Source organism: Pristiophorus japonicus, chromosome 6 (genome assembly GCF_044704955.1).
Source record: "Pristiophorus japonicus isolate sPriJap1 chromosome 6, sPriJap1.hap1, whole genome shotgun sequence".
Classification (NCBI taxonomy): Eukaryota; Metazoa; Chordata; class Chondrichthyes; family Pristiophoridae; genus Pristiophorus; species Pristiophorus japonicus.
The window spans coordinates 215,474,177-215,487,622 of record NC_091982.1 but is presented as its reverse complement, the minus strand read 5'-3'; the positions used below and the strand labels follow the sequence as shown (position 1 = coordinate 215,487,622).

Sequence of the window (13,446 nt, the reverse complement as noted above, 5' to 3'; positions counted from 1 at the left end):
TTCAGCAAAGGAGGACCAAAAAATTGATTTAAAAAAAGGGAAAATAGAATACGAGAATAATCTAGCAAGAGGCATAAAAAGATTGTAAAAGCTTCAATAGGAATGTGAAAAGGAAAAGAATAGCGAAAGTAAACGTGGATCCCCTACAGGCTGAAACAAGAGAAATTATAATGGGGAATAAAGAAATGGCAGGAAATTAAACAAATACTTTGTGTCTGTCTTTACAGAAAAAGGCAAAAAAAAGTTCCTAGAAATAGTGGAGAACCAAGGTTCTAGTGAGAATGAGGAACTGAAAAGAAATTAGTATGTCAAAAAATAGTACTGGAGAAATTAATAGAACTGAAAGCTGACAAAACCCCTGGACGTGATAGGCTACATGCTAGGGTTTTAACCGAGATGGTTATAGAGATAGTGGATGCATTGGTTGTCATCTTCCAAAATTCCATATATTATAGAACGGTTCCCGCAGATTGGAAGGTAGCAAATGTAACCCTGCTATTTAAGAAAGTAGAGAGAGAGAAAACGGGGAAATACCAAAGCTGTTAACCTGACATCAGTAGTAGGGAAAATGCTAGAATCTATTATTAAGGATGTGGCAACAGGGCACTTAGAAAATAATAATAGAATTGGGCAGAGTCAAAGCGTATTTATGAAAGGGAAATCATGATTGACAAATCTGTTTTGAGGTTGTAACTAGCAGAATAGATAAGGGGGAACCAGTGGATGTGTATATTTGGATTTTCAGAAGGCATTTGATAAGGTGCCACACAAGAAATTAACAAAATTAGGGCACATGGGATTGGTGGTAATACAGATTGAAGATTGGTTAACCAGACAGAAAACATAAAGTAGGAAAAAATGGGTCATTTTCAGGTTGGCATGTTGTAACTAGTGGGTTACTGCAAGGATCAGTGCTTGGGCCTCTGCTATTTACAATCTGTATCAATGATTTGGATGAGGAGACCAAATGTAATATATCCCAGTTTGCTGATGATACAAAGCTAGGTGGGAATATAAGTTGTGAGGAGGATGCAAAGAGGCTTTAAGGGGGTATAGACAGGCTAAGTGAGAGGGCAAGAACATGGCAAATTGAATATAATATGGAGAAATGTAAATTTATCCACTTTGGTAGGAAAAATAGAAAAGCAGAGTATTTTTTAAAATGGTGAGACATTGGCAAATGTTGGTGTTCAGAAGGACCTGGATGTCCTTGTGCACGAATCATTGAAAGTTAACATGCAGGTACAGCAAGCAATTCGAAAAGGAAATGGTATGTTTGCATTTATTACAAGAGGATTTGAGTAAAGACGTCTTTCTGCAATTATATAGGGCTCTGGTGAGACCATACCTGGAGTACTGTGTACAGTTTTGGTCTCCTTACCCAACGAAAGATATAATTTCCATAGAGGGAGTGCAACGAAGGTTCACCAGACTAATTCCTGGGATGGGGGGGGGATTGTCCTATGAGGAGATTGAGTAGACTAGGCATATATTCTCTAGCGTTTAGAAGAATGAGAGGTGATCTCATTGAAACTTACAAAATTCTTACAGTGCTTGAAGGGTAGATGCAGGAAGGATATTTCCCCTAGAATAAGGGGTCGGCCATTTAGGACTGAGATGAGGAGAAATTTCTTCACTCAGAGGGTGGTGAATCTTTGGAATTCTTTACCCCAGAGGGCTGTGGAGATTTAGTTGTTGAATATATTCAAGACAGAGATAGATTTTTAGATATTAAGAGGATCAAGGGATATAGGGATAGTGGAGTTGACGTAGAAGATAAGTCATGATATTGAACGGCTGGGCAGGCTTGAGATGCCAAATGGCCTACTCCTGCTCCTATTTCTCATGTTCTTAAGTTCGAAGAGCAGGCATAGGGACGATAGGTCAAATGGTCTCTTTTGTGCTGTATCATTCTACGATTCTATGATTAATGTTTCCTATATTCCGTTTCAAAACTTTAACCCTTAAATCAACATTTCCCTTCTGCATCAGTGTGGTTCCTTCCCCCATTCCTTTTTCCATCGGAGTCATCCTTAGGTATCAAAATGTGATTGCAATAAATGTGATTGCAATTTATGCTGAATTATGGACAGCACTGCACTGTGAATCTCCATCCTCTTGAGATTGTCCCAAGTCCCGTTCCATAGAAGCACTATTTCCATCAGTCTGATCGAAATTTAAACCCAGGATCCAGAACCAGAATAGGTGAGGAATTTATCAGTTTTTCGCACAATTAATTGGTCAGTTCCTTTGCCTCTGTTAAAATCATTAACTGTTGCACCATCTAGTGGATAGGGACATGGAAGATCCTTTCGCACCTTCCGTGTAGTATCATTGTATTCATTTTCTTTTGTACCACTTAAGAAGTGACATTTGATGCACTGAGTATTTTGACAGGTTTATGAAACATTGATACTGTGCACATAAAGGGGTCAAATCTAATTTAATGGCTCTCCTGTGGTTTAAAAATAGAACAGAAAATTAGCGACGCATAGCAACTCACACAGCAATGACCAAGAGACTGGATGAGCTGCTGCCTCACATTCAACATGGAATGAGTAGCTATTCTTTTTTTAAAAAACTGTTACTTGCGTTTTTCCTTCTCCCTCTTCTATTTTCCCTGCTTTCATTTGTGGCCCCCATTGGCACTCCTTCTCCTCCCCTTCTTAGCTTTTTGTCTTTTCTCTTTCCTTCTTCCTTTGATTTTCACCCTTCTCCTGTTCTTGTCCCATTATACTTTCTGTAGCTCTTTCTTGCCTTTCTATTTTATGGAGCAACTGTGTGCAGAAAGGAAGGAACATAGCACTGACAAAGCTCAGGGAGAGAGCTACAGGGTGAAGCAAGAGGTCAGCCACTATTCAGCAGGCAGCAGTCTTTGGGACCAAAATTGCCCCGCGCCCGGTTTTGGATGCATAATTTTAATTAAAAGAAAATATAGTGCCAGACGAGATGGGCCGCTAAATCTCGGAGAATAAAGGGGAGGGCTACTGCGAACTCTGCAGCCGCTTTAGTGGCACCCACTGGGCCACCAGGGAGGAGGTTGGCCGGGCCAGCGCCCAAAAGGGGGCGCCGGGCTGTATGATGGCAGCCACCATTGTTGGGCCGACTGAAAAGCTGTAGGCGGCAGTGCTACTGTCTCCCCTTTAAGGGCAGCTGGGACACCCCAGCCATCTCGGCTTCTCGCATCGCCCCGCGCCAACCTTGCTTCCCATGGGGCAATTTCCCCCACGGAGCGCAAAGGGGTCGTGCGGTACGGCGATGATATCATCATCACATCATCATCATGCTTGTGCCGCTAATCACTGGGTGCGGCACAAAGCCCCAGGGGCTCTGGCCACCGCGTCCGGGCGAAAACACTTTAGCTAACGAGCCTCAGAGGTGCAATTTCGGCCCCTATATCTTGCTCCCTTTGCCCCCCATTAGTTGGTGGGAGATGGGAAAGGGAGCGAGAAAGAGGGTGGGAAAGAGGCCAAAACCCTCAAAAAGGTCCAATTCCAGATCATTGGTCTTTTAACAGTAATGTTCTTTCACAACATTTGAATAGGGAAAGGGGGAATACCAGTAATTTTAATCCTTTCTGCTACCAGAAGAGGGTAGATAAGTACATAAGCGGGAAAGGAATAGGTTATGCTGATAGGATTAGATGAAGAGGGGTGGGAGGAGGCTTGTGTGGAGCATAAACACCAACTTGGGCCAGTTGAGTCGAATGGCCTGTTTCTGTGTTGTACATTCTGTGTAATGATGTTCGGAGGGTGAAGGCCATTAGTGAGGCCCAGAGAAGTGCACAAGAGAAGAAAAAAAAAAAGAGTCGGAGTGATTACATGACAGAATGGGTACATTTATGTGCAAATTTGTGATTTTTTTTCCCTGTGTTCTTATGAATTTTATTTTTTTAAGTATATAATAGGATGGATCTGTGATGATGGTTGTATGTCACAGAACATGTTGGTAAAATGTGATTTAAAACCCATCAGGAATATTAGCAATCCGATTGGCTCTGGATTCTGGAATTAGATTGTTTGGAAGCACAATGCTCTCTGAATTGTGATTGATTCAAGGGCTCGTGATCTCTGATGATTACCTGATTGGTCAAAATAACTAATTGACAGACAGACATGACGCGCAGTCAAAACCTTAGCATCTAGCAGCTGCAGTAAATATGCACACATTACCTTCATGTCCTTTTAACGTTGAAATGATACTGCAAGAATTCTGTTCAAGCTTTAATAATGTGATCTGTCCAGAGTAATCACCCACAAATGCATGCCTTGTTTCTACATCATATCTGAATAAATTATTAGTCAAAAAGAATAAAAGTTGATGCCATTCTCCAGATAACACCACTAGCTATATAACAAAAGTATGAAAAGAAAATTGTCAGAATGCAAAATGGCTGCTGATTTGCTATTGGCTATTTTGCACTCGTGTCGAAGATGAATTTATACCAAAATATCTTTTTACAAACCTGAAGTATTAATAGATTTTCATCTGACGAAGGTATGTTTACAGCAATAACAAACAGAGGCAGACCACTTTCCTTTGATATTAATAGTTAACTGCTGGCTGCACTGTGTTTTTCGTGCAGACAGGCCCTCACGACAAGGATGAAGACAAAAATAAATTCCTTTCAGAAGCAGAGTTTCTTTTAAATTCCAAACACTCACCTAGCTAAAAACTTGTAAGAAAATATAATTCAGAAATATTATAATATGAAGCAAAGGGGAGCTCAGTTTCCATCACACTGCACTTCATGGGTTTCTCTACTTTAAAATAGCTGGTTTAGACCTAAACTGATTCCAGAACCAAGTGCAACACAAATTACATTCCGGGTTACAGCACATTTTTCAGATTCTATGCATTATCAGTCTGTAGCTATTAAATTTTAAAAAAGTGTCAGATGTTAAGCAATCTAGATGGAAATCAATGCCTTCTCTCCTTGCCAGAATAATCAGTTGGTGAAAAAAAAAAGGATATTTTGGTTCAGTACATAAGGTGCACTCTAATATGGAATTTGATTAAATGTCAGAAATGGAAACTAAATATCAACATGTTATGCAAAAACAAGTGGAAAAATCTATTTCCAGGACAGTTAAGAAAATAATGGGAGAATGGAAAAGAATGCAGAGAGCAGGAACTTTAGAAGGCTCAAATGGTAGTTTGGGGAAGCCTTCTGTTCGGCAGTCCTGAAATGCTGTTAGTTAAGCAAAATGTGATGCATTATTTATTTATTTTTAAAAGAGGTAAACAGATACTCTGGAGTGGGAGCTCCTGTACCCCGTGATCATTTTTTTTACAGCAAGATTATTATTTGAAACTTTTGGTTTGAGAACAAAGACATGTTTGTTGTTTAGTGCAATACTTTAAAGATCTGTAGTGGCATTTTAGCAGGATCCAATTATGTGCTGTAATTCTACCCTGGTTTCCAATTCACTCAACAACCTAGAAGTATTGCAATTCAATTGAAAATGGTGCCAGCCTCAAAGATTTTTGCTGCAAGAAAAATTAACTTGGTGCTGTATGTATAACACATATTGTTTAAACTGAAATGGAGACCAGCTGTTGAAATAAAGGGGTCAAGTTTCGGGCTGCGCCTATAACGGCCCAGCCTCGCGAGCCAGGCCCGATTTCCGCGCTGAAAACTAACCTCGGTATTCTCCCCTCCCTCAGGTCAATCCAGGCCCTCGGCGCAGTGCATGTGCAGTAGCTCCAGGCACCAGAGGCTGTGTGGGAGGTGCCCGAAGCACGCCGCCCCTAGCCCTGGCCGAATGGGCTCACCAGGGCGGCGAAGATTGGACTGCACCTCCTTCCTCGAAGTCTGGCTCCGGCTCACCACCCCCTCCATCCCGCTCCCTTCCGCTCTCTCCTGCCTTCCTCCCCACCCCCCACAGCTCGGCTTTCTCCCACACCCTCCCTCTCAGCTCACACTCCGGCTCTCTCCCACACCCCCTCCCCCCCCCCCCCCCACCCCTTCAGCTCCCGCTCCCAGTCCGACTCTCTCCCGCAACCTCCCCCCGTTCCCCAGCTTTTTCTCCCAGTCTGGCTCTCTCCCCTCAGTTAAGTTCCCACTCCGCTGCCTACCACTCCCCCCCAGCTCCCGCTCCGGTTCACACACACACACCCCCCCACCCCCCCAGGTCCGGTCCGTCCCCCCACATGTTTTTGGCGGGGCCGCCCGCCCGGCATCTTGCTGGGAGCGGGCCCCGCCCAAAATCTTCGGCCTGGCTTCCTCTCGTCGGCCGGGCCCGTTCAACCTCCCCCCCCCCTCTCCTCTCCTCTCCTCGCCTCTCCTCTCCTCTCCTACCCTCCCCTCCCTTCCTCGCCTCTCTCGCTCCCTCCCTCCCCCCTCTCACCCCTCTCCCCCTCCTCTCCCCTCCCTCCCCAGCTCCTCCCCTCCCCATCCCTCTCCTTCCTCCTCCCCCCTTCCCCTCGCTGTCAGAAACACAGAGACACTGACAGACAGAGAGAGAGAGACACACACTGGTGTGGGGGGGGGGGGGGGGGGGGGGGGAGCGTCCCAGCACGTTGTTGAAGGGCTCCCGGTGCTGCAGTAGGTGAGTAGAACCGTAATTTTTTATTTATTGATTTTTAATGTTTTTATTTTTAATTTTTTTTTGATTTATTGGTTGATTTATTGATTTATTTATCATTTATTATTGATGATGGCTCTTTATTTGTAAAAGTGATGTGTTTCATGTTTGTAAACTTCCCTCCCCCCCCCAATCTCTCGTTCCCTACACCTGATTTATAAGTGTAGGCAAGGTTTTTCTGAGCGTACAAAAATCTACACTTACTCCATTCTAAGTTAGTTTGGAGTAAGTTTTCACTGCCTAAACTTGCAAAGCAGGCGTAAGTGGACGGACACGCCCGCTTTTGAAAAAAAACTGTTCTAAAATGAAACTGTTCTAACTCACTAGAACTGGAGACAAACTAAATACTGAGAATTGCAATTTCTAAGATATTCCATTCTAAACTAGTTGCTCCAAAAAAAAATAGGAGCAACTCAGGCCAAAACTTGACCCTATAGAGGGGTGCGCACAGACATTGGTTAAATGACTAGGACAAGGAAAATGTCTCCTAAGGACATATTCACAATCATTTCTTTTGGTTCAAACCCACCACACAAAGGACTCTCATTGACCAACCTTGATATTGATTACTTGCCTACAAGTCTAAAATAGAATCAGTGCAAAGGTTAAGGATACTGTAGGCATGAAGCCCATGCACTAAAGCAGTGTTTTCCCTGCAGACATCCACTCCTGGTACACATCCAGCTGAGGTATTTGTCATGTCCTGTGCTTATAACCCATTCCGTCACTGGAGAAAATATGACTGCTGAAACACGATTCTGATGTGCTGGAGAATAAAGAAAAACATTACAACAATATTTTAATCATTATAAAGCAAATGGTTAAACTTGTGGAATCGGAGTTTGTGAGCAATTACATTATGTACAGCACAAAAGGGTAGATTTCCCTTCGTGTACTCATGTTAATGAAAAAGTTGGCAGTATTATAAAATGAGCTTTCCACTTTAAACTCACAGGAACAGAAAAGGGATCTCCCCCGTTGAACATTATAAAGAATGAAAGAATGAACTTTCATTTGACTTTTCACATCCTCAGGACATCCTAAAGTGGTTCACAGCCAACACGTTATTTTGAAGTGTAGTCACTGGAAGTGTACAATGTCCCAAAAACATTCATCTGTTTTTGGTGGTGTAAGATTAGAGATAGCTGTTGGCCAAAACACTAGGAGAATTCTCCTGCTCTTCTTCAAATATTGACATGGGATCTTTTGCACCCACCTGGACAGGCGGACTGGTTTAACAACTCAACAATGCAACACTCCTTCAGTACTGCACTATGCATCAGCCTAGATTATGTGCTCAAGTCCTGCAGTGGAACTTGAACCCGAACCCATGAGCTGCTGAAGAGGAGGCAAGCATGCTACCACTGAGCTAAGCAGATATTTAACACATTTCTGGGATGTTTTACTATATTAAAGGTGCTATATAAATGCACAGTATTGTTGTTTGATTAAATAATTCTTTCAAAGAAAATCAGTGAGGGAAGATGTATTTAAGGTATTTGGTAAGCTGCCATATAAGAAACAGGTTGTGAAAATTAAGGCACGATAGAAGAGATGGCTAGGGGACAGATAGTAATATTAGGAATAAATAGATCAAGAGTACAGTGTGGACATCCCATACTATTTCTGGTGTGTAATTTGAGAAATGAGTCATGGTTAGTCCTTTAAGCTAACCCATTCATGCAGTGGACAAGGTTTGTAAGCGTCGGTTCACAGGAGATATGGGCCTCCCTATGGAAACTGCCTTGTTGTTGTGAGAATGAATCAAGTGGTCGGTGAAAGCATGAACTTTAGTCCCAACAGCCTTTTAACTAATATTAGCAAATGGAGGACAACATGCCCTTAAGCTAATTACAATTTAGTTTATGTAATTTGATTATGATTTCTATTTAACATAAAGACTTGCATCTACGTAGTGCCTTGCATTCTCTCAGGACATCCCAAAGCAATGTATGACAAATGAATTATTTTTTAGGGTAGTTGCTGTTCTTGTGTAGGCAAACATGGCAGACAATTGTGTGCAAGAACATCCCATAAATACTAAGGAGATGAATAGTCAGTTAATTGAATTTAGTGGAGTTGGTTGAGAAATTAATATTGGCCAGGACATCAAGAGAACTCCCTACTTTTCTTTGTAAGAATGCCATGGGATCTTTTAGGTCCACCTGAACAGGTGGATGGGGCCTCAGGTTAATGTCGCATCTGAAAGACAGCACCTTTGATAGTGCAACACTCCCTTGATAAAGCACTGAAGTGTCAGCCTAGATTATATGCTCAAGTTCTGCAGTGGGGCAAGAACCCATGACCTACTGAAGCAAGAGTATCACCACTGAGCCAAGATGATGTCAAACATGTCGGTTTGTAATGGTAAAGAAAAAAATTACCATTAATGCCTGATATAAAGAGCATTACATTTTAAAATGTTTGACTAAATGTTTAAATATTTTACAGATTCATAGTATTAAAAATGAATGTGTACTAATCATACAGCAATGTTTATGTAATTTATTTTTGGGAGGCAGCTGTCTCAGAAGCCAATTTTCTAATTATTAGATGTTTATTGAGTAATAAACATCTAATAATTAGATGTTTGAAATTCCAAAACATTTAGTTCTCACTCTTGGTTGGATAAATGAAAACTACAACATTAGGCTTTTCATTTTAGTGTACAAATGCTGTTTACCAGTACTAGGCCAATGAGAAGTCAGTTGTTCAGCATATAATGCAAGAGGCATCCCCAACTACCATAATGACATTGCAATAGGCCATTGACTGGTTGCAAAACTTAATAGCATCATTAAAATTGAAATATCTATCCCACCCATCTCAAACAGACAGCGTGCCTCTGGAGGTACCTAACCTCTAACCAACAAAATCATCCCAGGAAAATAAAAATAAAGCAAAGTAAGAGAACCACCAACAGTTATGCAAGAAAGCACAAATAAAAAGCATGGAGGCAAGTTGAAAGAACTGGAATCATTGCTCATCCAACTGGGTAATCAGTTTCTTTTGAGCATCTCTATTGGGGAATTTACTAAATTAAAAATATGCTGCATCTACACAAAGATCTACTCCAATTACAGAAGAAGTGTAACTGAATACTGCAGCATGGACAGGCTTCAAGCCAGGACCTGCAATGCTCATTTGGGAAGAACAGCATCAGACAGCAGCATTAAGTTGAAAGTGGGTTAACTACCACGAACCACAAGAATCTAATTATTCAGCAGTAAACACATATCAGGTAACAAAGAGCAATTTACACATCTAGACTTTTGCTTCCTTTCAACAAAACAATTGGGGCTTTAAAAAAAATGGTACTTCAAATGAAGGAGGATACATGTGAACATACAAAACAGGACCTAGATGCCCTATTAGTGTATTTATGAAGATTTTCCACAGCTTATAGCAATTCATCAGTTAAAAAAAATAGGGGCAGCTAGGTAGCACTTCTGGGACCTGGATTCAAATCAAGCTCAGGCTACTGGAATGAAAGTTTTCTCTGTCTGCAAGAATCCGACATGAAATTCAGATCCTAGATCTACTGCAAAAAACTGTCATTTAATGGCAATCTCACAACTCCTCAAACAGCCTACCCATGTACCCCCCCTAACTTTTTTTTTTGAGTGCGTAGCCCATTCACAGTTATGCGCATGCGCGAAACTTAACATTGCAAAAAACGGTCTGAACGGCGCATCTTATAGGGAACATTGCAGCCTACCCAAATTCCTGATTGAGATTATTTAAGGGGGAGGAACAGTGATCTTTTATTTACCTCCAATCCTGAGGTCAGAGTTGAGTCAGATACAATGGGAGTAATTTTAACCTAATTTATTGGGCACGAAACTTACAGGCTTGGGTGGAATGCCAGTTTTACACCCGCCCAATATTACTCTCTATCGAATTCAATGCGAGTTTCTTCACGGGTGGGTTAGGTTAAACTTGACGTCAAGCACTCAAACCGACCTCTTGCGAAATACCCTACAGTAAACCCAACTCTAAACTAGTCTGGTTTGGATTTCAAGGTCAGCCAACTGGGATGGCCTTTGAGAATCTGCTCCTTTTCCCTGGTACAACTACTATTTTCACTCTAGTGAAGTAACTGATGTTATTCTGGGTGGCATGGAATCTGTAATATTTCCATTTTCTGTTAACTTTGGTATTACACCTAAGTGCAAGCATGGCTATTCTGTTGCCTCTTGTAAAACTTCTATTGTACCTGGCATCAGTCTAAATCATCCCAAGCCAACTCTATCTCTGCTCAGAACATCCATAAATTCACAAATACAACTTCTAACTGCAACTTTATTGAAAATAAGGATCCTGCTAGCTTGCTGCCCCTTTAACAACCAGTCCTTCTGATCCTTTATCAAAAAACAGTCTCTTGCATCTTCTGGGAAGCCTCCTTTCCACCCCTACAACTGCTTAAACATCGGCGGCCGTGCCTTCAGCTGTTTGGGCCCCAAGTTCTGGAACTCCCTTCCTAAATCTCTCCGCCTCCCTTTCCTCCTTTAAAATGCTCCTTAAAACCAATCTCTTTAAAGAAGCTTTCGGTCATTTGCCTTAATTTCTTCTTTTGTGGCTCAGTGTCTTGTAACACTGTTGTGAAGCAGCTTGGGACGTTTTACGTTAAAGGCGCTATATAAATAAAAGTTATTAAGTTATTATGGCTCTTAAAGAAAGATCTGCATAATCTGGTTTTCAATTCTGGTCTACAATTATAACTGGCCCACCAGGTCAGTCAGATGCTCTTTCCTTCCTCCTCCTATCTTCAGGTCCTTCAAGCACAGGCTTGGCATCATCTAATTACCACTTAATTATTTACTTCATCTATTTTTATTCTTTCCAAACTTTGGGATTAACTGCAATTTGGACCTTTACTTCTCAATTTAAAAAATAATTAGGTTACTTCTCGTGTCTTGAGAATATGTATAAATATTTGGAGAGAAGTTAGTATAGCTCACCTGTTATGCCACCCTGTAATCATACTGCCTTCCTAAAAGTTACTGGTCTAGGCTCATATGAAGAATGGTCATTTGGACAAGTTACCAGAGGGTGCTCAGCACCCATGGAACTTGGGGGAGAAAATAAGTATTGAAAACCATTTGTGAAACCTCAGCATTTCAACAAGTCTCACCATAATGTCCTGCAAGCCAAAAGTTATCAAAATGATAAAAACCTTCAAGGTGATTACATTGACCTCAATCAGGAATCACCATAGTGAAAGGGAATGGGGTACAACCCGATTATTATTCCAAAAAGGTATTTATAAAAATAGCTGTTTGTAGATATTGGTACATTTTTACGGGTGTTTTTACTGGTTAATGGGAGTACTTGGAGCACTTATCTAAGTTCTGATGTTTTATATGCATTTTTGTTCCAAAATAAAGCACAATGATAGTAGCTTCAGTTCACTCAGCAAACAGTATCCACATTCTAAATGCACCCTTCAATCACATGTCTTGGAGCAACCACTGTTATTAAGATTACTGAATGCCACGTTTCAACAAAGATTAGTTCCTCCACAATATAAAGATTAATTTGCAAAGAACTGAAAATAGCTTCAAAACATCAGCAGTTTAAAAATCTAACAAACAGCTGATACATCCAGCACATCACCATTCATCACAAAGAGAAGATGTTACATCCACTGACAACATATTTTAAAACTCCCCATAAATACAATTAGTGAAAATTCACATTTTCACTAACATCTCAGTGTGCATCAATCCAATTATAATAAAGATGTACAAGTACACTTTGAAAGGCAGGTACAGATATATTTTATATTGCGACATTACTGCATAACCTACTAATGAATTCATTAAATACGAGTCAATGTCAGTTCCATCAAAAGCAAATAATTGTCGTTTGCTTCTCAAGTGTTTGCAGCATTGTAAAGTAAAATTAAATGTACAGATTGAAAGGCTTGTCTATCAGCCCTTACTGAAGCATTTGGTGCTATAAAAATTACATTGGAAGTTTGAATTTGAACTCGGGTATGCTTTGTAAAACCCTATTTTATTCCAATTTAAGACTATTCCATCATTAAAATAATTAGATTACATCTCAACCTTCTCTGTAAGAAGACCAATGGCATACATTCGAAATGCACAAAAGCAAAATACTGCATAACCTTCTCTGGACCCATCTTTTGTTTCTTTACTTGTTCCATTATCACCCCCTTTTGCCTTGCACCATCTACACTTTTGTCATTTAATCACTCCTGCCCCTGATCTTTCCCTGGTTCTGTACTTCATCTCCAACACCTTCCAGCTCTGATGAAGGCCACTGTTTCTCTCTCCACACATGCTGCCTGACCTGTTGAATGCTTCCAGCATTTTCAGTTTTTAATCCCGAATACACACCTGTATAATAATTTTCACTTTTAGCTTTTAAAAAACAATCCAGAATTTTGTATCTTGGTTTAAAGAGAGCTAGTGCCACCAATGAAGACACAAGACTTGATGCTGATAAGGACCAACTCTTTACAAACCTTCAAGAACGTGTTCGGTGTATTTTTGAAAAATGACATGATCATAGCAGAAGGAAGATAAGATTCCAAGAACCAATGTGGGATCTCCTGGGGCTTGCCTGATCATCTTTGAGGGCTCAGAGCAGAGAAGAATTTTCAGCAGACAATTCCTAAACTGACTACAGGTCTGTGTTTTTTTTTTAAACTCTCCCAGGAGGTAATGCAATGAAATGTTAAGGTACACGGGGATGAGTTCAGCAAAAAAAAGTACAGATCTGATGATCTTTTCTCATTCTAAGTATGTAACATGACATCCCCATCATTGGTATGATCACCAATAGTGGGCGAGGAAAGATTGAAAATTACCACTTCGCATGTGTTTGCAAA

At 40.8% G+C, this 13,446-nt stretch overlaps 1 protein-coding gene across 1 annotated transcript in view; it reads right to left on the bottom strand.

The window, feature by feature from the left end:
- Positions 1-13,446, bottom strand: part of wdfy1 (WD repeat and FYVE domain containing 1) — a 73,695-nt gene that overhangs the window by 42,896 nt on the left and 17,353 nt on the right. The window contains exons 5-6 of the mRNA XM_070883591.1: positions 7,203-7,353; positions 4,173-4,285 (exon numbers count right to left, since the gene is read on the bottom strand). Coding sequence (XP_070739692.1) covers positions 4,173-4,285; positions 7,203-7,353 — 264 coding nt within the window. The remainder of the gene's footprint in view (positions 1-4,172; positions 4,286-7,202; positions 7,354-13,446) is intronic.